Genomic DNA, 26,200 nt, shown 5'->3' with positions numbered 1-26,200 from the left:
GCGTAATGATGGTGAACAGGTGTGCGTAATGATGGTGAACAGGTGTACGTAATGACATTTGACAGGGCCGGTGGTTAGTAGACCGGCGACGTCGAGCACCGGAGGGAAGGAGGAGGAGTAGGCATGACACCACTCCTATTAGCCACCTCTTCAAACTAAGCCTACAGGGAAAGTGTGTGCCGTCAGGCCTGGAGGGAAGCAAAAGTAATTCCACTACCTAAGAACAGCAAAGCACCCTTTACTGGCTCAAACAGCCAACCAATCAGCGTGTTACCAACATTTTTGGACAAAATTGTGCTTGTCCAGATACAATGCTATTTCACAATAAACAAATTAAAAAACTGACTTTCAGCACGCTTATAGTGAAGGGTATTCAACATGTACTGTGCTTTACACAAATTACTGATGATTGGCTGAGAGAAGATTGTAAGAGTACTGTTTTGTTAGAATTCAGTGCAACTTTTGACATTAACAATCAAAATCTGCTGCTGGACAAACATTTGTGCAATGGCTTTACAGCCCATGTTATATTGTGGAATGAGAGTTACCTGTCTTAACAGAACACAGAGGGTGTTCTTTAATGGAAGCCTCTCCAACATAATCCAGGTAGAGTCAGGCATTCCCCAGGGCAGCTATCTAGGCCCCTTTCTTCTTTAAAATCTTAACTAAATGTCATGCCACTGACACTGACTAAAGCCTGTGTGTCTATGTATGCTGATGACTCAACACGACACACATCAGCTACCACAGCAATTGAAATCACTGCAAACCCTTAACAAAGAGCTGCAGTCAGTTTCAGAATGGTGTCAAGAAATAAGCTAGTACTAAATATTTAAAAAACTAAAACCACTGTGTTTGGGACAAATTGTTAACTAAACCCTAAACCTCAACTAAATCTTGTAATGAATGATGTGGCAATTGAGCAAGTTGAGGAGACTAAACTACTTGGAGTAACCCTGGATTGTAAACTGTCATGGTCAAACATACAGATGCAACGGTAGCTAAGATAGGGAGAGGTCTGGCCGTAAAAAAGTGCTGCTCTGTTTTCTTGACACTGCTATCAACAAAACAAGCCCTACAGGCCCTAGTTTTGTCGTACCTGGACTACTGTCCAGTCACATGGTCAAGTGCCACAAAGAGGGACCTAGGCAAATTGCAATTGGCCCAGAACAGAGCAGCACAGTTTACCCTTCAATGTACACAGAGAGCTAACATTAATAATATGCATGTCAATCTCTCCTAGCTCAAAGTAGAGGAGAGATTGACTTCATCACTACTATTGACATATTGAAAGCTGTCTGTTTAAACTGCTAGCACACAGCTCAGACACTCATGAATAACCCACAAGACATGTCACCAGAGGTCTCTTCACAGTCCCCAAGGCCAGAACAGACTACGGGAAACACACAGTGCTACATAGGGCCTTGACAACATGGAACTCCACTCCACATCATGTAACTCAGTCAAGCAGTACAATCAGATTTAAAGAAAAATATCAAACTAGACCTTATGTAACAGCGTGGACTGTGGAGACACACACACACACTTTACACACAGGTACCTATGGATTTTGTATTGTAGATGTAGTGTGTAATAATGTGTTGTGAAGTGTAATGTTTTCACTGTTTTAAGTGTATGTAAATTGACTGCACACACACACACACGCACGTACACACGTACACACACACACACACACACTGTGTTCCCTCCAGTCCAGACGTGCTAAGGTATTTTAAGCAGCGAAGAGCAAGGGGATACATGGGATTAGACTATTAGAATTTAACTTTCCCTTTTCTCAGAACAACACAACGCTAACTTGGCTACTTCCCTGGTGTTACATACATACTAGAGGTCGACCGATTATGATTTTTCAACGCCGATACCGATTATTGGAGGACCAAAAAAAACCAATACCGATTAATCGGACGTTTTTTTAAATGTATTTGTAATGACAATTACAACAATACTGAATGAACGCTTATTTGAACTCAATAAACTAAATAAAATCAATTTAGCCTCAAATAAATAATGAAACATGTTCAATTTGGTTTAAATAATGCAAAAACAACGTGTTGGAGAAGAAAGTAAAAGTGCAATATGTGCCATGTAAGAAAGCTAACGTTTAAGTTCCTTGCTCAGAACATGAGAACATATGAAAGTTGGTGGTTCCTTTTAACATGAGTCTTCAATATTCCCAGGTAAGACATTTTAGGTTGCAGTTATTATAGGAATTATAGGACTATTTCTCTCTGTACGATTTGTATTTTATATACCTTTGACTATTGGATGTTCTTATAGGCACTTTAGTATTGCCAGTGTAACAGTATAGCTTCCGTCCCTCTCCTACCTCCTACCTAGGCTCGAACCAGGAACACATCGACAACAGCCACCCTCGAAGCAGCGTTACCCATGCAGAGCAAGGGGAACAACTACTCCAAGTCTCAGAGCAAGTGACGTTTGAAACGCTATTAGCGCACACCCTGCTAACTAGCTAGCCATTTCTCATCGGTTACACCAGCCTCATCTCGGGAGTTGATAGGCTTGAAGTCATAAACAGCGCAATGCTGGAAGCATTGCGAAGAGCTGCTGGCAAATGCACGAAAGTGCTGTTTGAATGAATGCTTACGAGCCTGCTGCTGCCTACCACCGCTCAGTCAGACTGCACTATCAAATCATAGACTTAATTATAACATAATAACACACAGAAATACGAGCCTTTGGTCATTAAAATGGTTGAATCCGGAAACTATCATTTCGAAAACAAAACGTTTATTCTTTCAGTGAAATAAGGAACCATTACGTATTTTATCTAACGGGTGGCATCCATTAGTCTAAATATTGTTGTTACATTGTACAACCTTCAATGTTATGTTATAATTATGTACAATTCTGGGAAATTAATTACGGCCTTTGTTAGGAATAAATGGACTTCACACAGTTCGCAACGAGCCAGGCGGCCCAAACTGCTGCATATACCCTGACTGCTCGCACGGAACACAAGAGAAGTGACACAATTTCCCAAGTTATAAGAAATTCATGTTAGCAGGCAATATTAACTAAATATGCAAGTTTAAAAATATATACTTGTGTATTGATTTTAAAGAAAGGCATTGATGTTTATGGTTAGGTACATTGGTGCAACGACAGTACTTTTTTCACAAATGCGCTTGTTAGGCACCGCATCCATTATATGCAACCGCAGGACACGCTAGATAAACTAGTAATATCATCAACCATGTGTAGTTAACTAGTGATTATGTTAAGATTGATTATTTTTTATAAGATAAGTTAAATGCTAGCTAGCAACTTACCTTGGCTTCTTGCAGCCCTCGCTTAACAGGTAGTCAGCCTGCCACGCAGGCTCCTCGTGGAGTGCAATGTAAGGCAGGTGGTTAGAGCGTTGGACTAGTAACTGGAAGATTGCAAAAACAAATCCCCGAGCTGACAAGGTAAAAATCTGTCGTTCTGCCCCCTGAACAAGGCACTTAACCCACCGTTCCTAGACCAGTTAACCCACTGTTCCTAGGCCGTCATTGAAAATAAGAATGTGTTCTTAACTGACTTGCCTAATTAAATAAAAGGTGTAAATTAAAATAAATAATTAATTAATTAAATAAAGTAAAATAAAAATTGGAAAATCGGTGTCCAAAAATACCGATTAACGATTGTTATGAAAACTTGAAATCGTCCCTAATTAATTGGCCGACCTCTAATACATACATACATACATACATTACTCTTTGTCATACGGACAGCATCAATCCCATTCGAAAGACGTGGCAACGCATGCAACTAGGCCTGTTTTCAAAATAAAGGTTTACATCTGTTAATGAAAGAGAGCTGTTTTTTAGGATGTATAGAATTATGTGGAATACTAGTTTAGCCAGAGGAGGTGAGGTCAGTCTCATTTCAAGACGTGGCAACGCATGCAACTAGGCCTGTTTTCAAAATAAAGGTTTACATCTGTTAATGAAAGAGAGCTGTTTTTTAGGATGTATAGAATTATGTGGAATACTAGTTTAGCCAGAGGAGGTGAGGTCAGTCTCATTTCAAGACGTGGCAACGCATGCAACTAGGCCTGTTTTCAAAATAAAGGTTTACATCTGTTAATGAAAGAGAGCTGTTTTTTAGGATGTATAGAATTATGTGGAATACTAGTTTAGCCAGAGGAGGTAAGGTCAGTCTCATTTCAAGACGTGGCAACGCATGCAACTAGGCCTGTTTTCAAAATAAAGGTTTACATCTGTTAATGAAAGAGAGCTGTTTTTTAGGATGTATAGAATTATGTGGAATACTAGTTTAGCCAGAGGAGGTGAGGTCAGTCTCATTTCAAGACGTGGCAACGCATGCAACTAGGCCTGTTTTCAAAATAAAGGTTTACATCTGTTAATGAAAGAGAGCTGTTTTTTAGGATGTATAGAATTATGTGGAATACTAGTTTAGCCAGAGGAGGTGAGGTCAGTCTCATTTCAAGACGTGGCAACGCATGCAACTAGGCCTGTTTTCAAAATAAAGGTTTACATCTGTTAATGAAAGAGAGCTGTTTTTTAGGATGTATAGAATTATGTGGAATACTAGTTTAGCCAGAGGAGGTGAGGTCAGTCTCATTCCAAGACGTGGCAACGCATGCAACTAGGCCTGTTTTCAAAATAAAGGTTTACATCTGTTAATGAAAGAGAGCTGTTTTTTAGGATGTATAGAATTATGTGGAATACTAGTTTAGCCAGAGGTGAGGTCAGTCTCATTTCAAGACGTGGCAACGCATGCAACTAGGCCTGTTTTCAAAATAAAGGTTTACATCTGTTAATGAAAGAGAGCTGTTTTTTAGGATGTATAGAATTATGTGGAATACTAGTTTAGCCAGAGGAGGTGAGGTCAGTCTCATTCCAAGACGTGGCAACGCATGCAACTAGGCCTGTTTTCAAAATAAAGGTTTACATCTGTTAATGAAAGAGAGCTGTTTTTTAGGATGTATAGAATTATGTGGAATACTAGTTTAGCCAGAGGAGGTGAGGTCAGTCTCATTTCAAGACGTGGCAACGCATGCAACTAGGCCTGTTTTCAAAATAAAGGTTTACATCTGTTAATGAAAGAGAGCTGTTTTTTAGGATGTATAGAATTATGTGGAATACTAGTTTAGCCAGAGGAGGTGAGGTCAGTCTCATTTCAAGACGTGGCAACGCATGCAACTAGGCCTGTTTTCAAAATAAAGGTTTACATCTGTTAATGAAAGAGAGCTGTTTTTTAGGATGTATAGAATTATGTGGAATACTAGTTTAGCCAGAGGAGGTAAGGTCAGTCTCATTTCAAGACGTGGCAACGCATGCAACTAGGCCTGTTTTCAAAATAAAGGTTTACATCTGTTAATGAAAGAGAGCTGTTTTTTAGGATGTATAGAATTATGTGGAATACTAGTTTAGCCAGAGGTGGTGAGGTCAGTCTCATTCCAAGACGTGGCAACGCATGCAACTAGGCCTGTTTTCAAAATAAAGGTTTACATCTGTTAATGAAAGAGAGCTGTTTTTTAGGATGTATAGAATTATGTGGAATACTAGTTTAGCCAGAGGAGGTGAGGTCAGTCTCATTTCAAGACGTGGCAACGCATGCAACTAGGCCTGTTTTCAAAATAAAGGTTTACATCTGTTAATGAAAGAGAGCTGTTTTTTAGGATGTATAGAATTATGTGGAATACTAGTTTAGCCAGAGGAGGTGAGGTCAGTCTCATTCCAAGACGTGGCAACGCATGCAACTAGGCCTGTTTTCAAAATAAAGGTTTACATCTGTTAATGAAAGAGAGCTGTTTTTTAGGATGTATAGAATTATGTGGAATACTAGTTTAGCCAGAGGAGGTGAGGTCAGTCTCATTTCAAGACGTGGCAACGCATGCAACTAGGCCTGTTTTCAAAATAAAGGTTTACATCTGTTAATGAAAGAGAGCTGTTTTTTAGGATGTATAGAATTATGTGGAATACTAGTTTAGCCAGAGGAGGTGAGGTCAGTCTCATTTCAAGACGTGGCAACGCATGATGTAACTATTTTCTAAATAAAGGTCAGTTTATAAAAATGCTCTGGGCGTATGTAGCCCACACTGGTCAAATAAATGCAGGTTGAGTGAGGTAAGGATTTAGGCCTACAGGAAAGGAGATTGGGAGTGTTTAGGATTATAGAGTTACTAAGTTTAGGCCTCAGGTCAACTGTCTAGCGTTTGGTTGCTTCAGAAGTAACACATCTTCTGTGTCAGAAGTAACACATCTTCTGTGTCAGAAATAATGCGGCTGGTTGTGTCAGAAATAACGAGGCTGGTTGTGTCAGAAATAACACGGCTGGTTGTGTACGAAATAACGAGGCTGGTTGTGTCAGAAGTAACACCTCTTCTGTGTCAGAATTGTTTTAATTTTTAATTGTACCTTTATTTAAGTTAAGAACAAATTCTTATTTTCAATGACGGCCTAGGAACAGTGGGTTAACTGCCTTGTTCAGGGGCAGAACGACAGATTTTTACCTTGTCAGCTCGGGGATTCAATCTAGCAACCTTTCAGTTACTGGCCCAACGCTCTAACCACTAGGCTACACGGTTGGTTGTGTCAGAAATAACATGGCTGGTTGTTTTGTTTTTCCTCTCATCAATAAACAAGTTGTGTTAATTAAGCTCATATCTTAATATGCCGCTTAAAATGTAAATGAAGCCTCTCAGAGGGTAGAGTTATGGAGAGGGGGACAGAGAAAGAGGCAGCTGGAGAGAGAGCGAGAGAGGGATTGATAGAGCGAGAGAGCGATCGAGACAGAGAAAGAGAGAGAGCCACCAACTGTGTTTTCTCATCAATAATGTATGTTTCATTCAGAATCAATTAGCACACAGCACAAAACACACATTTTTTTCATGATTAACAATCTGGCAACACTGTTGGTTCAGCTGATGGATCTCTACAGCAAACAACGCCTAGCTAATTAGAAGAGATACCTGTCTGGATAAAGGGAACCCATAGGGAGAGGATGTGTGTCTGGTCTAACTCTCCTTGTTATTTCTATTCCGGTCCAAACAAGCAGGAGTCGTGTCGTCCAAATCACAATCAGGCCTTCAAAACGAACGCCAAAATAATCTCCCGTTTTGACCGTATCTCATAATAGTATTGTATATTACACATGCCAATTATAAGATAATATTGTAAGTAGATGCAGGGCCAACTTCCATATATAATTGGCACCATTAGCACTCACCACCTGGCCTGACGCCCGACATACATCAAAGGTCTGTGCAGTACACACGGGAAATGTATTTACACAGATGATATGTTAGACTAACTAATGCAGAGAGCATGTATATTGATTAGACTGATTTTCAAGCACTTCTTTGGGGGGGGGGGGGGGGGGGGGTGGAGGTTGAAACTAAGTCTGCGATTACACAGGCAGCCCAATTCTGATATTATGTCCAAATATTGGCAAAAAAAAAAAACTCTGATCTGTTTGGTAAAAAGACCAGTTAGTTGAAGATGATCAGAGTTGGGCTGCCTGTCGGTCGTGGGTTAGTGGGTTCGATTCCCGCCGGGGTCGCCACACTAAAATGTATGCATGGACTACTGTTGGATCAAAGCGATTTGGTGAGACTATTTTGGTTTCAGCGTCTGCTAAATAGCACCATTCTTTCTTTACTATAATGACTCATTTGATTACAACTAACCTGCTTGATTTGTTTTAACAGAATAGTTACCATTTGCCATCTTTGAGGTTATTATTTTGGCCCTCTTGTCTCAATGAACTGTCTGTAGCAGCACCAGTCAGAACATGATTCCTGGCTGCTACCACATGAATGGAAGAGAGCTAGAGAAACACCATGTGGACGGATTACGTGCTAATCTGAAAATAATAATCTAAATATCAGCAGGCTAAATACTCTCACTAGCTAATCCTCTCGTGTGTGTGTGTGTGTGTGTGTGTGTGTGTGTGTGTGTGTGTGTGTGTGTGGGTGTGTGGGTGTGTGTGTGTGTGTGTGTGTGTGTGTGTGTGTGTGTGTGTGTGTGTGTGTGTGTGTGTGGGTGGGTGTTTAGGGCAGGGTGTCAAACTATACTCCTGAAGAAAGGTTGTAAACCAGCTGACTTTCCTCCTTCCATTGGATGCTTCTGTCAGAGTTGGTGGATGGTGTGGATTTGGTAGGGTTTGGGTGGGTGGTCAAGAGGGAATTGGTATGTATTAAGAATAAACTGCCTGAGTGTAAAGTCCAAGTCTGAGGCACAGAGGTGAGAAGGCCTACACGAGGCACCGTGACTGTAAAAGCTAGCTCTATATGGTATATACTGGCTTATGTTTGTCCAGACTGTGAAAAAGCTGAGATGCAGGATTGATCGATTGATTGATCGATTGATTGCCCGTTGGACTGTTTGATACCTTTTAGGCAGGAGGTCTTCAAAGCTCATTGAAAAAAAAAATCACATTTCCAAGAACGGGTGGTGTATACACCTTTCATTGGGCTACCTGGACTCAAGAGATCTGCGTTTACACCCGGAAGCTCAATTCTGATCTTTTGCCCAATTAGTGGCTAAAGATCTGATCTGATTGGTCAAAATATCAATTAAGTGACTGAAGAGCTGATCTGATGGACCAATTAAGTGGCAAAATGTCAGAATTAGGCTGCCCGTGTAAATGCAACCTTAGCTCCTTGTTCTAGAACCCATTCAATGCACAGTTATCATACTATAGCCAAGATTTGTCCAGAGGTGCATGTTTCATTAGCTCACCTGGACTCATGAGATCATATAGGCCTGTTCACAATTGTATTAGCTCCTTGTGCTAAGAAGCAATGCAACAGTTATGCTAATAAATCCTGTGTGAGTGGGCAGACATGCACTGACAGGCACCACACAGGGAGCGTCTCCAGGCAGCCAGGCAGGATGAATCATGACTTGTGCTGGTAATTAGCCACGTCTTTTATCTCTTAGTTCAGTGCTACCCGGCTAGCGCTCAGTCGATATGTATGTATGTGGGTGGTGCTCGATTGCTAGGCAGCATACGGTCCCTATATCAGGTCATTCACGCTTAAGCAAGTGCCGCCGTCCTCCTTGCACCCCGCCTCAGTCACTCACAACCCAGAGTAGCCTAGCCGTGTAGCCCCCATCGATGGGGTAGCCTGTTGGCTAGCCTAAAATGATCTACACTATATATGCAAAAGTATGAGGACACCCTTTCAAATTAGTGGATTCGGCTATTTCAGCCACGCCCGTTGCTGACAGGTGTATAAAATCGAGCACACAGCCATGCAATCTCCATAGACAAACTCTGGCCACAGAATGGGCTTACTGCAGAGCTCAGTGACTTTCAATGTGGCAACAAGTCAGTTCATCAAACTCTGCCCTACTAGAGCTGCTCCGGTCAACTGTAAGGGCTGTTATTGTGAAGTGGAAACATCTAGGAGCAACAACGGCTCAGCCGCGAAGTGGTAGGCCACACATGCTCACAGAATGGGACCACTGAGTACTGAAGCGCGTAGAGCGTAAAAATCACCTGTCCTCGGTTGCAACACTCACTACTGAGTTCCAAACTGCCTCTGGAAGCAACGTCATCATAAGAACTGTTTGTCTGGAGCATCATGAAATGGGTTTCCATGGCCGAGCGGCCGCAAACAAGCCTAAGATCACCATACGCAATGCCAAGCGTCGGCTGGAGTAGCATAAAAGCTCGCCAGCGATGGACTCTGGAGCAGTGGAAACGTGTTCTCTGGAGTGGTGAATCACACTTCGCCATCTGGAGTCCGACAGATTAATCTGGGTTTGACGGATGCCAGGAGAACGCTACCTGTCCTAATGCATAGTGCCAACTGTAAAGTTTTATGGAGGAGGAAAAATGGTCTGTGGCTGTTTTTCATGGTTCGGGCCCCTTAGATCCAGTGAAGGGAAATCTTAACGTTACAGCATACAATGACATTCTAGATGATTCTGTGCTTCCAACTTTGTGGCAACAGTTTGAGGAAAGCCCTTTCCTGTTTCAGTATGACAATGTCACCGTGCACAAAGCAAGGTCCATACAGAAAGGGTTTGTTGAGATCTGTGTGGAAGAACTTGACTGGCCTGCACAGAGCCCTGACCTCAACCCCATCAAACACCTTTGGGATGAATTTGAACGGAGACTGCGAGCCAGGCCTTATCGCCCAACATCAGTGCCCGACCTCACTAATGCTCGAGGCTGAATGGAAGCAAGTCCCCTCAACAATGTTCCAACATCTAGTGGAAAGCCTTCCCAGAAGAGTGGAGACTGTTATAGCAGCAAAGGGGGGGGGACCAACAACATATTAATGCCCATGGTTTTGGAATGAGATGTTGGACGAGCAGGTGTCCATGTTGTGCTGCTGCCATGTTGTTGTCATGTTGTGTTGCTACCGTGCTGTGTTGTCGTGTGTTACTGCCATGCTATGCTGTTGTTTTAGGTCTCTCTTTTTGTCGTGTTGTCTCTCTTGTCAAGATGTGTCTTTCGTCCTATATTTTTATTTTTCATCCCAGCCCCCGTTCCCGCATGAGGCCTTTTTTCCTTTTGGTAGGCCGTCATTGTAAATAAGAATGTGTTTCTTAGTTAAATAAAGGTTAAATAAAGTTGCTAGAGCGCGACAGTAGCTGCCTTGTAATCTTGATCAGAACTAAGTCACACTGTAGCGAGACGAAATGAAAGGGGGTTATTGAGTGTTGCAACACCAAGGCTACATGCTTCGGTCTTTTCTCATCCCCTCTCCTTGATTTGTTTATGTCTAGTCCTGCCTGCTAAATGCAACGTACACACCATGTAATCTTATTTATAAAGCAGATTACAGCAAATTAGGGTAGGCTACAGATCGGTCAAGATAGCCACTCACTCACGGTCAGGGGAAACAACATGAAAGCAGAACATGTAAATCTCCTAGTGTCGCACAATATGGTTTTTTCCCCCAACATGTTATGATAGAGAGTGTTGACTTGTATCTACTTTAGGATAACAACATATCGCAGGATTTACAGCGTAGACAGGGTTACGACTGGGAAGGGCATATCTCGGCCATAGCACTGCCCAATAAACAGAGGCGAAATTGGCACAGAAAGCGTTTCTCTTCCCTTGCGAGGGAGGGCGGTATGGTTTCGTCTCACTCTGCGACACATATAACACGGTAATAACACAACAAACTGTCAAAAAACCCGTAGACTATAGTCCCTCTACCTGCAGACATTTGACCATATTTACTGTGGCGTTTCTCTGTCGTTTGGTGGGTAACAATAAGAGTCGCGGCCGTTTGCTTACCATTTTGCCGGTTGGATGATGAAATAGGTTGACCCGGAGATGTGAACGAAAAGAAAAAATAACTATATAAACTGGGGGTCTCGCTATTACAAAACACGGCGCTCGTGATATTCAGGTTGTTGTTTACTTTTTTAACCAGATCCTCTTTTACAGTTGGTTTCACCGCAGTGGCACAGGGAAACCCGCAGGGCGGGTCAGTAACGAGGAGGAGGGACAAGGTAGGTGTGGAGGGGGGTGAGAGGAGCCAGCATGCAGCCTGCATTTCTAAATAAAAGTCCATATGTTTTAAAGGGAAAGTTCAACATCACTTATTTGTTTCCTTACTTTAGAGCAGTATATGGACAAGGAAAGACTGCAATTCATGCTTTGGGTCTAGCCACTGCCAGTCTTCCAATGTAGCCTACCCCAAATAGAAAAAGAGAGTGGGTTCTGCCAATGTTCAAGGGCACAATGGAAGGACAGCTCGCATGCACACTCCTCTCCCTTCAGTGCTATGTGAAACAGAGCACTTTTATTTTGAAGATCTCAGCACATCCTCAACGCCATGTTGTGGATTAATGTTGCGTTCACAACACGTGGGAAACTCGTAAACTCGTAAAATACTAGATTTACAGTACATCCGGGGAACTCAGGTCTATTTTTTTCTCATCCAATGTCTGTTTGCACAAGTGCACCACTCAGTGGTGGAAACTGTGCAGTGCATGCAGGAATATCCTCATTGTCCAGACCTACTGTTGGGCTACCGCTATGTTTTGACAGGAGCCATAAGGGCCATGTGGATGTCGTGTCCAGTCCCCCCCATCCCTTTCGTTAGCGACAGGGGGTCCTATGGGCTTTATCATCCAGCATTGATCCCTAAAGTTCTCACATATCCTTGTGAGTGGCACAGCGATCAAAGGCACTGCATCTCAGTGCAAGAGGCATCACTACAGTCCCTGGTTCGAATCCAGGCTGTATCACATCCGGCTGTAATTGGGAGTCCCATTGGGCGGCCACACAATTGGCCCAGCGTCGCCCGGGTTTGGCCGCGGTAGGCCGTCATTGTATTGGGGTGGCAGGGTAGACTAGTGGTTAGAGCGTTGGACTAGTAACCGGAAGGTTGCAAGTTCAAACCCCCGAGCTGTTCCTAGGCCGTCATTGAAAATAAGAATTTGTTCTTAACTGACTTGCCTAGATAAATAGATGTTACAAATCCTGCCTAATCTCACATAGCCAACAGTAAAGTGTCTAACATAACACACTGTGTATAATATCAGCCATTTAACCCCAAAAAAACATGCAGTTTGTAAATGTATTTAACCAGGCAAGTCAGTTAAGAACAAATTCTTATTTACAATGACGGCACAACGGGTTAACTGCCTTCAGGGGCAGAAAGACAGATTTTTATCTCGTCAGCTCGGGGATTTGATCTAACAACCTTTCGGTTACTGGCCCAACGCGCTAACCACCAGGCTTCCTGCCGTCCCTACACTCTAACCACTAGGCCTTCTGCCGTCCCAACACTAACCACTAGGCTACCTGCCGTCCCTACACTCTAACCACTAGGCTACCTGCCGTCCCTACACTCTAACCACTAGGCTACCTGCCGTCCCTACACTCTAACCACTAGGCTACCTGCCGTCCCTACACTCTAACCACTAGGCTACCTGCCGTCCCTACACTCTAACCACTAGGCTACCTGCCGTCCCTACACTCTAACCACTAGGCTACCTGCCGTCCCTACACTCTAACCACTAGGCTACCTGCCGTCCCTACACTCTAACCACTAGGCTACCTGCCGCCCCTACACTCTAACCACTAGGCTACCTGCCGTCCCTACACTCTAACCACTAGGCTACCTGCCGTCCCTACACTCTAACCACTAGGCTACCTGCCGTCCCTACACTCTAACCACTAGGCTACCTGCCGTCCCTACACTCTAACCACTAGGCTACCTGCCGTCCCTACACTCTAACCACTAGGCTACCTGCCGTCCCTACACTCTAACCACTAGGCTACCTGCCGTCCCTACACTCTAACCACTAGGCTACCTGCCGTCCCTACACTCTAACCACTAGGCTACCTGCCGTCCCTACACTCTAACCACTAGGCTACCTGCCGTCCCTACACTCTAACCACTAGGCTACCTGCCGCCCCTACACTCTAACCACTAGGCTACCTGCCGTCCCTACACTCTAACCACTAGGCTACCTGCCGTCCCTACACTCTAACCACTAGGCTACCTGCCGTCCCTACACTCTAACCACTAGGCTACCTGCCGTCCCTACACTCTAACCACTAGGCTACCTGCCGTCCCTACACTCTAACCACTAGGCTACCTGCCGCCCCTACACTCTAACCACTAGGCTACCTGCCGTCCCTACACTCTAACCGCTAGGCTACCTGCCGCCCCTACACTCTAACCACCAGGCTACCTGCCGTCCCTACACTCTAACCGCTAGGCTACCTGCCGTCCCTACACTCTAACCACTAGGCTACCTGCCGCCCCTACACTCTAACCACTAGGCTACCTGCCGTCCCTACACTCTAACCGCTAGGCTACCTGCCGCCCCTACACTCTAACCACTAGCCTGCCGCATGTATTCTTTGTATGGGTGGTCCCAGTGGGAATCAAACACACAATCCTGGTGTTGCAAGCCACAGAGGACCACAACATTATTAATCAACCTACTTAAAGAGTGCGTTTTCATGCAAGATTCATCACAGCAGAATGTTATCATGCTTCATTTCCAAGGCATGCAAGTCCCCGACGTCATACCAGAATGCTACGGATGGATACATAGCACGCTTCTTTCATATTTTCTTGGACTGTAAAACCTAAGAAGATTTTTTTTTTTTTTTTTTAAATAAAAAATAAGATGCAACTGACCCAAAACCACAATTAACTGGGTTGAACTTTACTATATTCTAGGGTATAGAAATGTCCAGGTATTAAGAAATTACATGGGAAAATAGTAATTACATAGTAATAACCTAAGACTTACTTGTTGTTTCCTAGCATTCAAATTACAAAAAAAAAGCACACAAATGTCTTCCCAAATATATTTACTATATTTACAAATACCTCCACAAAATGTTAAAACTACCATGAATTATATTAACAACATATCTACAATCTAATAAAGATGTCGTAACATTGCACAGTGCTCTGATAATTAAACAACATTTTGTTGCATTTTCACTACATATCTCAGAGTAAGTTATATTGTTTCAAAAAATATATATGCTGAACAACAAAATAAATTCAACATTGCAACAATTTCAAAGATTTTACTGAGTTACAGTTTGGCCCAAATCTATCTCACACTTTACATGTTGCGTATATATTGTTGTTCAGTATTGATAGTGTTTTCCCAACTAATATAATAAAACTTTTAATTTGACAAAAATAAAGAGAGAAATAAGATACACAAGTGCTGGCTAACAACTTGTTACAGAAATATGATATTCTGAGGATCGATTTTTGATTAGTCAAAATCAGCCCAATTCAAAAATAAGATAATTTTAATGATTTAATTAGTGAAAATATTTAGTAAAATCTTCTAAATGTAAACACTCACTTCTACAGATGTCCTATACTACTTGTACTCTGTCAACACATGGGAAAACGACACATGGGACAACATTTTAATTGAACAAAAAAAGCGAATTAAAAAATAAAAATAAAAATAAAAACACAGACTGCTCATTACAGTACTATAACACACGCAACATCTGCACATAGTGTACATATTAACATACTGCCTTCATGCATACGCATAGATACACACACACACACACACACACACACACACACACACTCACACACTCACACACTGCCTTCATTCATATAAATAGATATCTCACTCACACACACACACACACACACACACACACACACACACACACACACACACACACACACACACACACACACACACACACACACACACACACAGCCTTCATACATATAAATAGATAACACACACACACACAAGCCCTCCATGGAACAGAATACACCTGAGGGTGAACATTATGCCACAACAGACTCTGAGGAAAAGATGTTTGGGTTAACAGTTTCACGAGTAGTCAGCAAATGATCCACTTTGAGGGGTTTACAGGCTGGCTACAGCTGAAACACACAGCAGCTGATTGTCATCCATCTCTCATTTCAGTGACATCAGGGTCGTGTTCATTAGGGCACACCGTAGCAAAACATTTTGCAACGGAAAACTGTAACGGGTATTTTCATTGGCTAACTTCGGGTGAGGCGTTTTCCTTTCTGTTTTCCATGAGTTTGCCTACAACTCCAGTACCTGCGGAAAGCACCTGGATGTGCGTATGTTCTTCAGCTTTTGTAATTTCAGGTAGTACCGCCCAGTTTCACTACGTTAACTTCCGTTTTGGTGCCTAATGAACACAACCCTGATGCTGTCTGTGTTGGTTGGTCCATCAGACGAACAGCTCCTTGTTGACCCACATCAGGCTGCGCGTCTCGTTGGGCTTGCACTCGTACTCGATGCTGTTGAAACTGTTGCCTCCCTGGCAGTGGTCCCTCTTATTGTAGTTGTAGTACTTCACCTGCCACACCACTTCAAAAGAGCCCACCTCTGTGAACTGCGAGGGAAAATATTTAGGTCTGTCAGAGTGAATCAGTTAACGCAAGTTAACGTTTTGTCATTTTAAGTGCACACATTTTTTTATATTTTCCGATTGTCAGAAAGAGCTCAAAATACACTGAAAACATCCCAAAATACATAATCTATACAGCAAAAATATAAATATATAAAATAATAAAAAAGATATACTATAAAAAAATATAAAAAATACGATGTCAAAACAAGTTGACATTGAGGTTAAAGAAGGTGTGACCTAAAAGCCCTAAAAACACAACACATTTACATGTTAGTCATTTAGTACATTCATCTTAAGGTAACTAGGTGAGAGAACCACTTGTCACAGTCACAGTTAGTACATTTCTACTCAATAAAGTAGCTAGCTATAAGCAAAGTCATGTCTAGTAAGAAAAGACAAATAATAATAATAATAATAATAATAATAATAATAAACAGGCACTGCTTCAGAGCTTTCCTCATAATTTGCATCATGAACAGTTGACGCCTGATAATGAATATCCTACATGTGTAATGGGCTATCGGGATTGTTGTGAATGTGTTCGTATGGATCATGCATAGCCTGGTTTCCAGATCTGTTTGTGCTGTCTTGCCCCAACACCTATGGTCATGGCATGATGACGCCCATAGGAGTTGGCTATACAACACAAGCAGATCTGGGACCAGGCTATATGATACAGACATTAAACAGATCTGGGACCAGGCTATATGATACAGATATTAAACAGATCTGGGACCAGGCTATATGATACAGATATCAAACAGATCTGGGACCAGGCTAGATGATACAGATCCGGGACCAGGCTATATGATACAGATATTAAACAGATCTGGGACCAGGCTATATTGATACAGATCTGGGACCAGGCTATATAATGTAGATATACAGAAATGAAGTCTCAAATAGCCACCTGCCCCTTTTAATAGGCGGGCAACGGCCCACATTTCAGCAAATCAACGCCGGGTTTCAAATTAACGCAGGGTCTAAATGAATTGTTTACGGGGTCAGCATTAATTATCATGAATTGTTTTGCCAGGTTTAATTTGTAACGTTAAATCATACAGTAATGACTAAAAAACTATGTCAATCATTCGTTTTTATCACCAGGAAGAAACTGCTAGCCATTGGCTGTTAAGAATGCTGGCAAGCAAAAAAAACTGTCAACAACTTCGGGAGTACAGACCCCAACAAATCGTCCGATCGCCCTCTAGTAACAAATGTAATAACAGTCAAAGAGGATAACTTTTTTTTTTACTAGAGGCATATTTTTTATAATTTTTTGTAATGTTTTATGTAGGTCTTTTTTATTTTTTGTTTTTTTTACAATAAACAAAAACATACATAGACATAAACAATGGACAACTTGTCATGGAAATAATTACATTTCCTATTACCATGTCAATTACGGTTTCTATGCATTTATTTTTCCACGTGGGCCAATTTATCGGTGGAATCTGAAAAGCTAAATTACCCATTGTTCCTCTTTAGTGCATTTAACAATATATCGCAAGTAAAAGCCTTGGGTGGCGAGTTGACACAATTCCAAATTTGGAAGGTTAAAACCACCCTCAGATTTAGGGACATATTTCCAATTTATTCTATGAATTGTATTTGCCCATATGAAGTCTGTTATGGCCGAATATACTTTTTTAAAGAATGTCTTCGCTGAGGTAATTGGTATTACCGAAAATAAATGGGAGCCATGCCATTCTAAATGGGAGCCATGCCATTCTAAATGGGAGCCATGCCATTCTAAATGGGAGCCATGCCATTCTAAATGGGAGCCATGCCATTCTAAAGAGGTTTATTCTACCTGTAAGATTTATGGGGAGATTGTTCCATTTAATTAGGTCTGCTTTCATATTGTTGAGTAATGGGATAAAGTCATCTTTATATATTTGTTTGTTGTCACTTATTAAGCATCCTAAGTATTTAATATTTGTTGTGGTCCACTTAAAGGATTGCTGTGGATCATGAGTTATTCTTTTTCCCATTGCCATTATTTTGTTTTTTCCCACGTTCATTTTATATCCTGCGATTTTAGAGTATTCCGAAAATATTTTTAATAAGGTGGACATTGCGTTTTCAATATTAGTTTATTATATCAGGATATCGTCTGCAAATAAGTTTATTTTACATTCGTGTTTACCAATACCTGTTACGTTTGGGTCCTGTCTATTTCTTTCTGCTAGTGGTTCAATTGCCAGTGCAAACAGGAGGGGGGAGAGATGACATCCTTGTCCCGTGCCCTTTTCTAAAGCTATTTCACTGGATAGTGTATTGTTTGTGTATATTTTTGCTTTAGGATATTTATATATTATTTTTATAAAATGTATTATTTCAGCTGGAAAGTTAAATGCTTCCAAAGATAAATAAAAAAGGCCACTCAAGCCGGTCGATAGCCTTTTCAGCATCAGCAGCAATTATTGAGAAATCTACCATCTTGTACTTTAGCGAATTGTATTACACTGAAACATGTTTTTGTATGTAAGTGTCTATTTTTAATAAACCTCGTTTGATTATTATGTAACAAGACTGGTAAGACTTTTACCATTCTGTTGCTTATGGGTTTTGTTATTTTATTGTCGCAATTGTTTAAACGTTTGGGTCTGTAAAAAAAAAGAGGTAAGTCTTTTGTCATTGGGAATAATAATCTCCAGATGTCCTGGAAAATATTTGTAGAGATTATATTGTTCAGTCTCTTTGGAGACTCCCTGAATTTCCCTTTTTTTTATTGCTATGTCTGACTAATTTGCTAAATGCTTGATTTAGGTCACCAGCTAAAAAAAAATATATTGTCTGGGTTTGATCTAATATAGCTTGAATTATATCTAAAAAAAAACACACAAGGTTTACCCCTGCATATACAATGGAGTCAATGTGTTTTTTTATCCCTATTTAAGGAACAATCAAAATATTTGAACATGTCCTTCTTGGTCCGTGTGCTGGGATATAAGGGGAAAGGGTGTGTTCTTATTTATCAGGACGCCTACACCTCTGCTGTTACTACAGTAGGTGGCAGCAGAGGCCTCTCCAACCCAGTTCCTCTTTAAATATTCTATTTCTGCTTTTTTTGAAGTGTAGCTCTTGCAGGAAAACCACATCTGCTGGCAATCTAATTAAATGTTTAAAAACCTGATGCAGACTTATGTCTTATGAGGGCGGTGGACATCCCATGGATAATAGTCATAGTATGAATACATAGTTATTGTGTACATTACACATATAAAATATGTGAACATGTAGGCTGAGCAAACATTTAACAGAGAACACACAAAGCAAATACTTCTTTGTCCTGTGAATTGCTATGCCTTTATAGGGCTTGAAGCTCCTCCTCCCTTTATTCTCAGACACATTTACACCCAATTCATACATCGATGGACTTACTCGTCCATTCTCCTTCATTCACATGCAGAACAACATATAACCTATGCATCCACACATCCCATTCTCTCCCGGCCTCCTACACATAATAGTCATATTCACCCTCCCGCACACTCCCATTCATATGCACAGACACACCCACACCCATCCATAGAACAGATATTGACATACAGTATCGGGGATGTGCATGAGCCTCCCAGTATAGAGGCATACTAAGACAAACTAAACATTTTTGACACCGTGTGTAAATGATAACACATTAGTGCAGGAAATGAAAAAATTTTTTTTTTAAATGCAGGAAGTAAATGCTGAAATTAAACAATTAACTATGCAAATGAGCAAAAAGCTGGTTTAGCTCTAATAAATGGCTTTTGTGTTCAGTGATTTAAGCAAATAAATGCCCAAGCTAGTCATTGAAGTTTTAAGGTATTTGTAATGGGACTGGTGAACTGCTCTGAATTAACTTGTCTACTAGTTAATTGCTTTGTCTACTAGTTATTTGTTTTGTTTACAAGTTCATTGTTTTGTCTATTAGTTAATTGTTTTGTCTACTAGTTAATAGTTTTGTCTACTAGTTAATAGTTTTGTCTACTAGTTAATAGTTTTGTCTACTAGTTAATAGTTTTGTCTGTTTGTTCATTGTTTTGTCTATTAGTTAATTGTTTTGTTTACTAGTTAATTGTTTTGTTTACTAGTTAATAGTTTTGTCTGTTTGCTAATTGTTTTGTCTACTTGTTAATTGACTCTTCGCTAAGCCCCGCCCCATAATTTTGGGCAACCAATCACAGCGCTCCAATGGATAACACGCTCACAATTAAATCGCATGAAAGCCAGTGAGGGCTAAAGAGTTTTCTTCCAAAAGTAAATGTTTAAATGGCTAAATAATTTAACAGTTTGTTCAATTATTTTCTACTGTACTTGCTAACAGGAGTAGTTGCTACTGTGATTCCTGAGCCTGTTAGAGAAGTTCTCTAATCCCAAATTATACTTGTGTTACATTGTTTGCAAGCTAAACTGCTTAGCTCTCAGTCTCATTGACCATCAAACGTTGCTAACGCTAGCTAGCCAGCCACTTAATATAACTTGTTTTCTCAAAATGTATTTTAGCTAGCTAAAATGAATACAACTTCCATCTGCTGTTGACTTGAGGATACGATTTGAGAGCACTAATTATCTCCAAAGTGGTTATAGCTTTGACTACATGCAGGCATGGTGAATTGAGAGCCATTCAGTGGCTACCTACACTATAAACGTATTTTTTACTAGATTCCCGTGAAGTAATTGTAATGACAGTCCACCACAACACACCCAAGAGTTTCCTTATTAGCAAGGGGTAGTCTGTGTTTCATTTCATTGTGTATTAGAAACACAATTTGAGATCTTTGTGAGGGGATTTCGCCAGTAGTTGAATGAGGAATTGGGCTTTCTGGGAAAATGTTGTTCGAGGTAGCAACAGTAACCAAGGTGGGCGGGGCTTAGCGAAGGGTCAATTGTTTTGTCTACTTGTTCATAAAAAAAAAAAATATGTAAAAGTACTTTATGTCTGTTATCCCAGGAAGACGACACCCGTCGTCATGTCATAATTTGCCTTTATTACCTGCAAGCTGATCTGTACAGCTTGTCTGTCTCCACTCTTGGTGTGAGTCACGCCCTCTGTGTTGTAGACGCCAGTGTAGACTACAGACTGGGGGTCTCTAGACTTCTGCTCCAAGGGGAAGATGACTCCGCCTACACTCATAGTGCTGAGGACAGGACAGGAACCATAACAGTTACATCACAGACAATACTTTGGTGACCGCTTGACTGGGGCAGGGGTTGGGGGTGGGGTGGGGGGTGGATTGGTGATGCTGGGGTTGTTTGACATTGTAGCCGACAGCACAGGAGACTGTCGAATAACTGACCTACAAATCACCTTGCATCATAAGTAACTACTCCTTATTATTTGTAGATGAATCAGTCAAAGGAACGGATGGATGAAAGGGTGTGGATAGAGAGGTGAAAGATAAATTACACTGATCTATCATTCCAGAATAAATGGAATGATAAATTACAAAGACAGGAATGAATAACCAAATACAGAAACACATTTGAGTGCATGTTTATCCTACTACTGTAGAAAATGCACAAAAAACTAGATAGCCTTCAACCATGCTGGTCTCTGTCAAACATGCTGGAAGCCTAATGTCACACATGCTGGAGGCCAGGACAACAACCTCTTCCTCAACGTCAGCAAGATAAAGGAGCTTATCGGGGACTACCGGAAACGGATGGCCGAGCACGCCCCCATTCACATCGACGGGGCTGTAGTGGAGCGGGTCGAGAGATTCAAGTTCCTAGATGATCCACATCGCTAAGGACCTACTGTATCATGGTCCACTCCAAACACACCAACACAGTTGTGTAGAGGGCAGGAGAACACATATTCCCCCTTCAAGAGGCTGAAAAGATATGGCATGGGCCCTTAGATCCTCAAAAACTACAGCTGAACCACTGGCCGCATCACCGCTTGGTATGGCAACTGCTTGGCATCTGACCGTAAGGCGCTAAAGAGGGTAGCAAGGAACGTCCTAAAAAATGTCAAACTCAAGCCACCCAAGTCATAGATTGTTCTCTGCTACCGCGAGGCAAGCGGTACCACACGGCAGGTATTTGACCAAAAGGCTCATAAACAGCTTCTACCTCCAAGACATAAGACTGCTGAACAGTTAATCAAATGGCCACCTGGACTATTTGCGTATAACCCACTTTTTGTTGTTGTACTGACTCAATCAATACCCACACACTCACACATACTACACTGACACTCCAACACACACATACTGCCGCTAATCTGTTTATTATCTATCTCGATGGCCGAGTCACTTTCACCCCTACATACATGTAGATATTACTTCAATTAACTAAATTACGTCGTACCCCTGCACATTGACTCGGTACTGGTACTCATTGTATATTGCCTTGTTATTGTTATGTTATTGTGTTACTATTACATAAAATTAGTTTAGCCAAATGGTCTTACTTTAACTCTTAATTGTTGGGAAATGGCTCGTAAGTAAAGCATTTCTATGTGAAGTCTTAACGTTACACGTATTCGGCATGTGACAAATAAAATTAGAATTGAATCGGTAGTGGATTTGACACAATCTGGCAGCGACTTCTGTCTCCCTGCACCTTCCGGACACAAACCTAAACCAAACCCTAACCTTAACCAAACTGCTTAACATTATGCATAACCCTTACCTTAAATTAAGTCCAAAAACGTATTCTTGTTCTTATACATTTGTAGTCTATGATATAGGCCTTGCCAATTTAGACTGCAGTTTGAACATCTAACGTCTAACGAACTCTAACCGCGCACTCTCTCACACAACTCCAACATCGAATCACAACCTCCTACGGCGTGTGTCTTATCAATGTTCTCAATGACCAATTTAATTAACCTATACATTTAATTAGATTAAAGCAGCGACATAATATCCACGAGTTGTGATCTTTGCCAAGACAATATGCCGAATCATATTATTCACACTATGAAACACTGAGTTAGTATAATAAAAACGGAGAAAAAACATAAACAGGCAGTGATGGACAGTGACAAAATATTGTTTTCCTCAACAGAGAAATTGTCACAATTTAACCTATTGAAGTGGATAGACATTATATTGCCTGATGCGCGAGCGCCTGTAAACATTTCACCCCAACCATACTTACGTTGCCTCTGCAGCCCCAGGTTTGACAACCACTTCAATCTTGTACTTTGACCCCGTTAGCAATTTAATCGTCCTGGTTTGGCCAAATCTCCCACCGTCCGATTTGAAGAACACGGCACTGTTATTTGGTAGCATTTTCAATGAAATTCCGATCTTGACGATTGCGATAGCCATTCTTGTTGAGGTATGCGTTTGTGCTCAAATAGAATCCTACCTAAGTGAACAACAGAGAAGCGCAGATGTGAAACCGCGGCTGCACGCTGAATTCCAACAGAACGATTGATGTAGAATATTGTTGTGACGTGAAAGCACGGGTTTACAATGTCATAACTCACGGCAGAAGGCAGAGCCTAAAGTAATTTTCACTGCCCTAGCGCGTAATCCCATGTACACACACATAATCCTCCTATACATGCAATCTAACGAGACAAAAGATAAAAGATTCGTTCTAAACAATAACGCCTTGTAGAGAAAAAATAAACCTGCATTTTGTTATAGTGCACTAGAGGACAGCCAGGCCCTGGGAGACCAGAGTGGACTAGAGGACAGCCAAGCCTTGGGAGACCAGACTGGACTAGAGGACAGCCAGGCCCTGGGAGACCAGAGTGGACTCGAGGACAGCCAGGCCCTGGGAGACCAGAGTGGACTAGAGGACAGCCAAGCCTTGGGAGACCAGACTGGACTAGAGGACAGCCAGGCCCTGGGAGACCAGAGTGGACTCGAGGACAGCCAGGCCCTGGGAGACCAGAGTGGACTAGAGGACAGCCAAGCCTTGGGAGACCAGACTGGACTAGAGGACAGCCAGGCCCTGGGAGACCAGAGTGGACTCGAGGACAGCCAGGCCCTGGGAGACCAGAGTGGACTCGAGGACAGCCAGGCCCTGGGAGACCAGAGTGGACTCGAGGACAGCCAGGCCCTGGGAGACCAGAGTGGACTAGAGGACAGCCAGGCCCTGGGAGACCAGAGTGGACTAGAGGACAGCCAAGCCTTGGGAGACCAGACTGGACTAGAGGATAGCCAGGCCCTGGGAGACCAGAGTGGACTCGAGGACAGCCAGGCCTTGGAAGACCAGAGTGGACTAGAGGACAGCCAGGCCTTGGGAGACCAGAGTGGACTAGAGGACAGCCAGGCCCTGGGAGACCAGAGTGGACTAGAGGACAGCCAGGCCCTGGGAAACCAGAGTGGACTAGAGGACAACCAGGCCTTGGGAGACCAGAGTGGACTCGAGGACAGCCAGGCCTTGGAAGACCAGAGTGGACTAGAGGACAGCCAGGCCCTGGGAGACCAGAGTGGACTAGAGGACAGCCAGGCCCTGGGAAACCAGAGTGGACTAGAGGACAACCAGGCCTTGGGAGACCAGAGTGGACAAGAGGACAACCAGGCCCTGGGAGACCAGAGTGGAATAGAGGACAGCCAGAATACATTGTGTTTATCAGTTGTAGCATATGTTACGTTTCTTCATGTAGCATACATTACGTTTATAATTTGTAGCATATGTTTATCATTTGTAGCATACATTACGTTTATAATTTGTAGCATATGTTTATCATTTGTAGCATACATTACGTTTATAATTTGTAGCATATGTTTATCATCTGTAGCATTATGTGAAGATTTATTTCCATTTATGGTACAGCAGGGTGAGCTGGCATTTTCCCTATTACTTTTGATTCGCTTCATGGTTTGTCAACTCGTGCACAATTAATCTGCGCTTCAGTCTGATCAACTGTAGCCTAATGAATACAACCACAGCTGCAGAGAGCCTAGAGAAGCCTATGCACTCTGGTCCCCTCTGGCCAGGGGAAACGAAGCAGTAACGTCATGTATTTATAGTCCAAGCTATGTATTTATAGCCTAAAATAGGCTTATTTATTTGTGTAAAGATGAAAATGTGAATTTGATCAAATTTAGTTTATTTAGAAAACTCAGGGTGGCTAGGTGACCTAAACTCAGCAAAAAAAGAAATGTCCCTTTTTCAGGACCCTGTCTTTCAAAGATAATTTGTAAAAATCCAAATAACTTCACAGATCTTCATTGTAAAGGGTTTAAACACTGTTTCCCATGCTTGTTCAATGAACCATAAACAATTAATGAACATGCACCTGTGGAACGGTCGTTAAGACACTAACAGCTTACAGACGGTAGGCAATTAAGGTCACAGTTATGAAAACTTATGACACCAAAGAGGTCTTTCTACTGACTCTGAAAAACACCAAAAGAAAGATGCCCAGGGTCCCTGCTCATCTGCTTGACCGTGCCTTAGGCATGAGGACTGCAGATGTGGCCATGGAAATAAATTGCAATGTCCGTACTGTGAGACGCCGCTACCGGGAGACAGGACAGACAGCTGATCGTCCTCGCAGTGGCAGCAAACTTAACATATGTAAATATTTGTCTGAACATAAGATTCAACAACTGAGAGGAAGGCCCTAAAAATGGTCAAAGACCCCAGCCACCCCAGTCATAGACTGTTCTCTCTACTACCGCATGGCAAGTGGTACCAGAGTGCCAAGTCTAGGACAAAAAGGCTTCTCAACAGTTTTTACCCCCATGCCATAAGACTCCTGAATAGGTAACCAAATGGTTACCCAGACTATTTGCATTGTGTGCCCCCCCCCAACCCCAACCCCTCTTTTACGCTGCTGCTACTCTCTCCATAGTCACTTTAGCTATACATTCATGTACATACTACCTCAATAGGCCCAACTAACCAGTGCTCCCGCACATTGGCTAACAGGGCTATCTGCATTGTGTCCCACCACCCCTCTTTTTTACGCTACTGCTACTCTCTGTTCATCATATATGCATAGTCACTTTAACCATACCTACATGTACATACTACCTCAATCAGCCTGATTAACAGGTGTCTGTATATAGCCTTGCTACTCTTATTTTCAAATGTCTTTTTACTGTTGTTTTATTTCTTTACTTACCTACACACACACATACCTTTTTTTCTCTGCACTATTGGTTCGAGCCTGTAAGTAAGCATGTAAGGTCTACCTACACCTGTTGTATTCGGCGCACGTGACAAATAAACTGTGATTTGATTTGATAGTGAGAACATGGTGACAGACCAGGGCCCGTATCCACAAAGCTTGTGGTTTTGTAGTTTTTAAACTTGTAGTTTTTCAAGTTGTCTGTCTGTAATTGTGTAATGACTTGTTGCTGCCTATCTTGGCCAGGAGGCTCTTGAAAAAAAGAGATTTCAAATCTCAATGATCCCTTCCTGGTTAAAT

The 26,200-nt window shown here is 42.0% G+C and overlaps 2 protein-coding genes across 3 annotated transcripts in view; both read right to left on the bottom strand.

Moving 5' to 3' along the window:
- Nucleotides 1-11,490, bottom strand: part of LOC110491294 (calcineurin subunit B type 1) — a 39,430-nt gene extending 27,940 nt beyond the window's left edge. The window contains exon 1 of one of the 2 annotated variants that reach the window (XR_016487108.1): nucleotides 11,254-11,489. Coding sequence is in view for 1 of the 2 variants with exons in the window: in XM_036946069.2 (XP_036801964.1) it covers nucleotides 11,254-11,256 (3 nt within the window). In the remaining variant the exon portion in view is untranslated. Of the gene's footprint in view, nucleotides 1-11,253 lie in introns of both variants that reach the window. The other variant, XM_036946069.2, reaches the window with a different exon arrangement.
- A 2,793-nt stretch (nucleotides 11,491-14,283) lies between these two features.
- cnrip1b (cannabinoid receptor interacting protein 1b) lies at nucleotides 14,284-23,260 on the bottom strand. Its single transcript, XM_021564642.3, has 3 exons — nucleotides 22,963-23,260; nucleotides 20,849-20,993; nucleotides 14,284-15,849 (listed from the first exon to the last, which is right to left on the bottom strand). Exons 1-3 carry the CDS (start codon nucleotides 23,133-23,135, stop codon nucleotides 15,685-15,687), a joined length of 483 nt encoding a protein of 160 aa, XP_021420317.1. The 5' UTR covers nucleotides 23,136-23,260; the 3' UTR covers nucleotides 14,284-15,684.
- Between the last annotated feature and the right edge of the window lie 2,940 nt (nucleotides 23,261-26,200).

Source organism: Oncorhynchus mykiss, chromosome 16, assembly GCF_057628025.1.
Source record: "Oncorhynchus mykiss isolate SJ-2025 chromosome 16, ASM5762802v1, whole genome shotgun sequence".
NCBI lineage: Eukaryota > Metazoa > Chordata > Actinopteri > Salmoniformes > Salmonidae > Oncorhynchus > Oncorhynchus mykiss.
The sequence above is the reverse complement of the archived record's forward strand: the minus strand, read 5'-3'. Positions and strand labels throughout refer to the sequence as shown.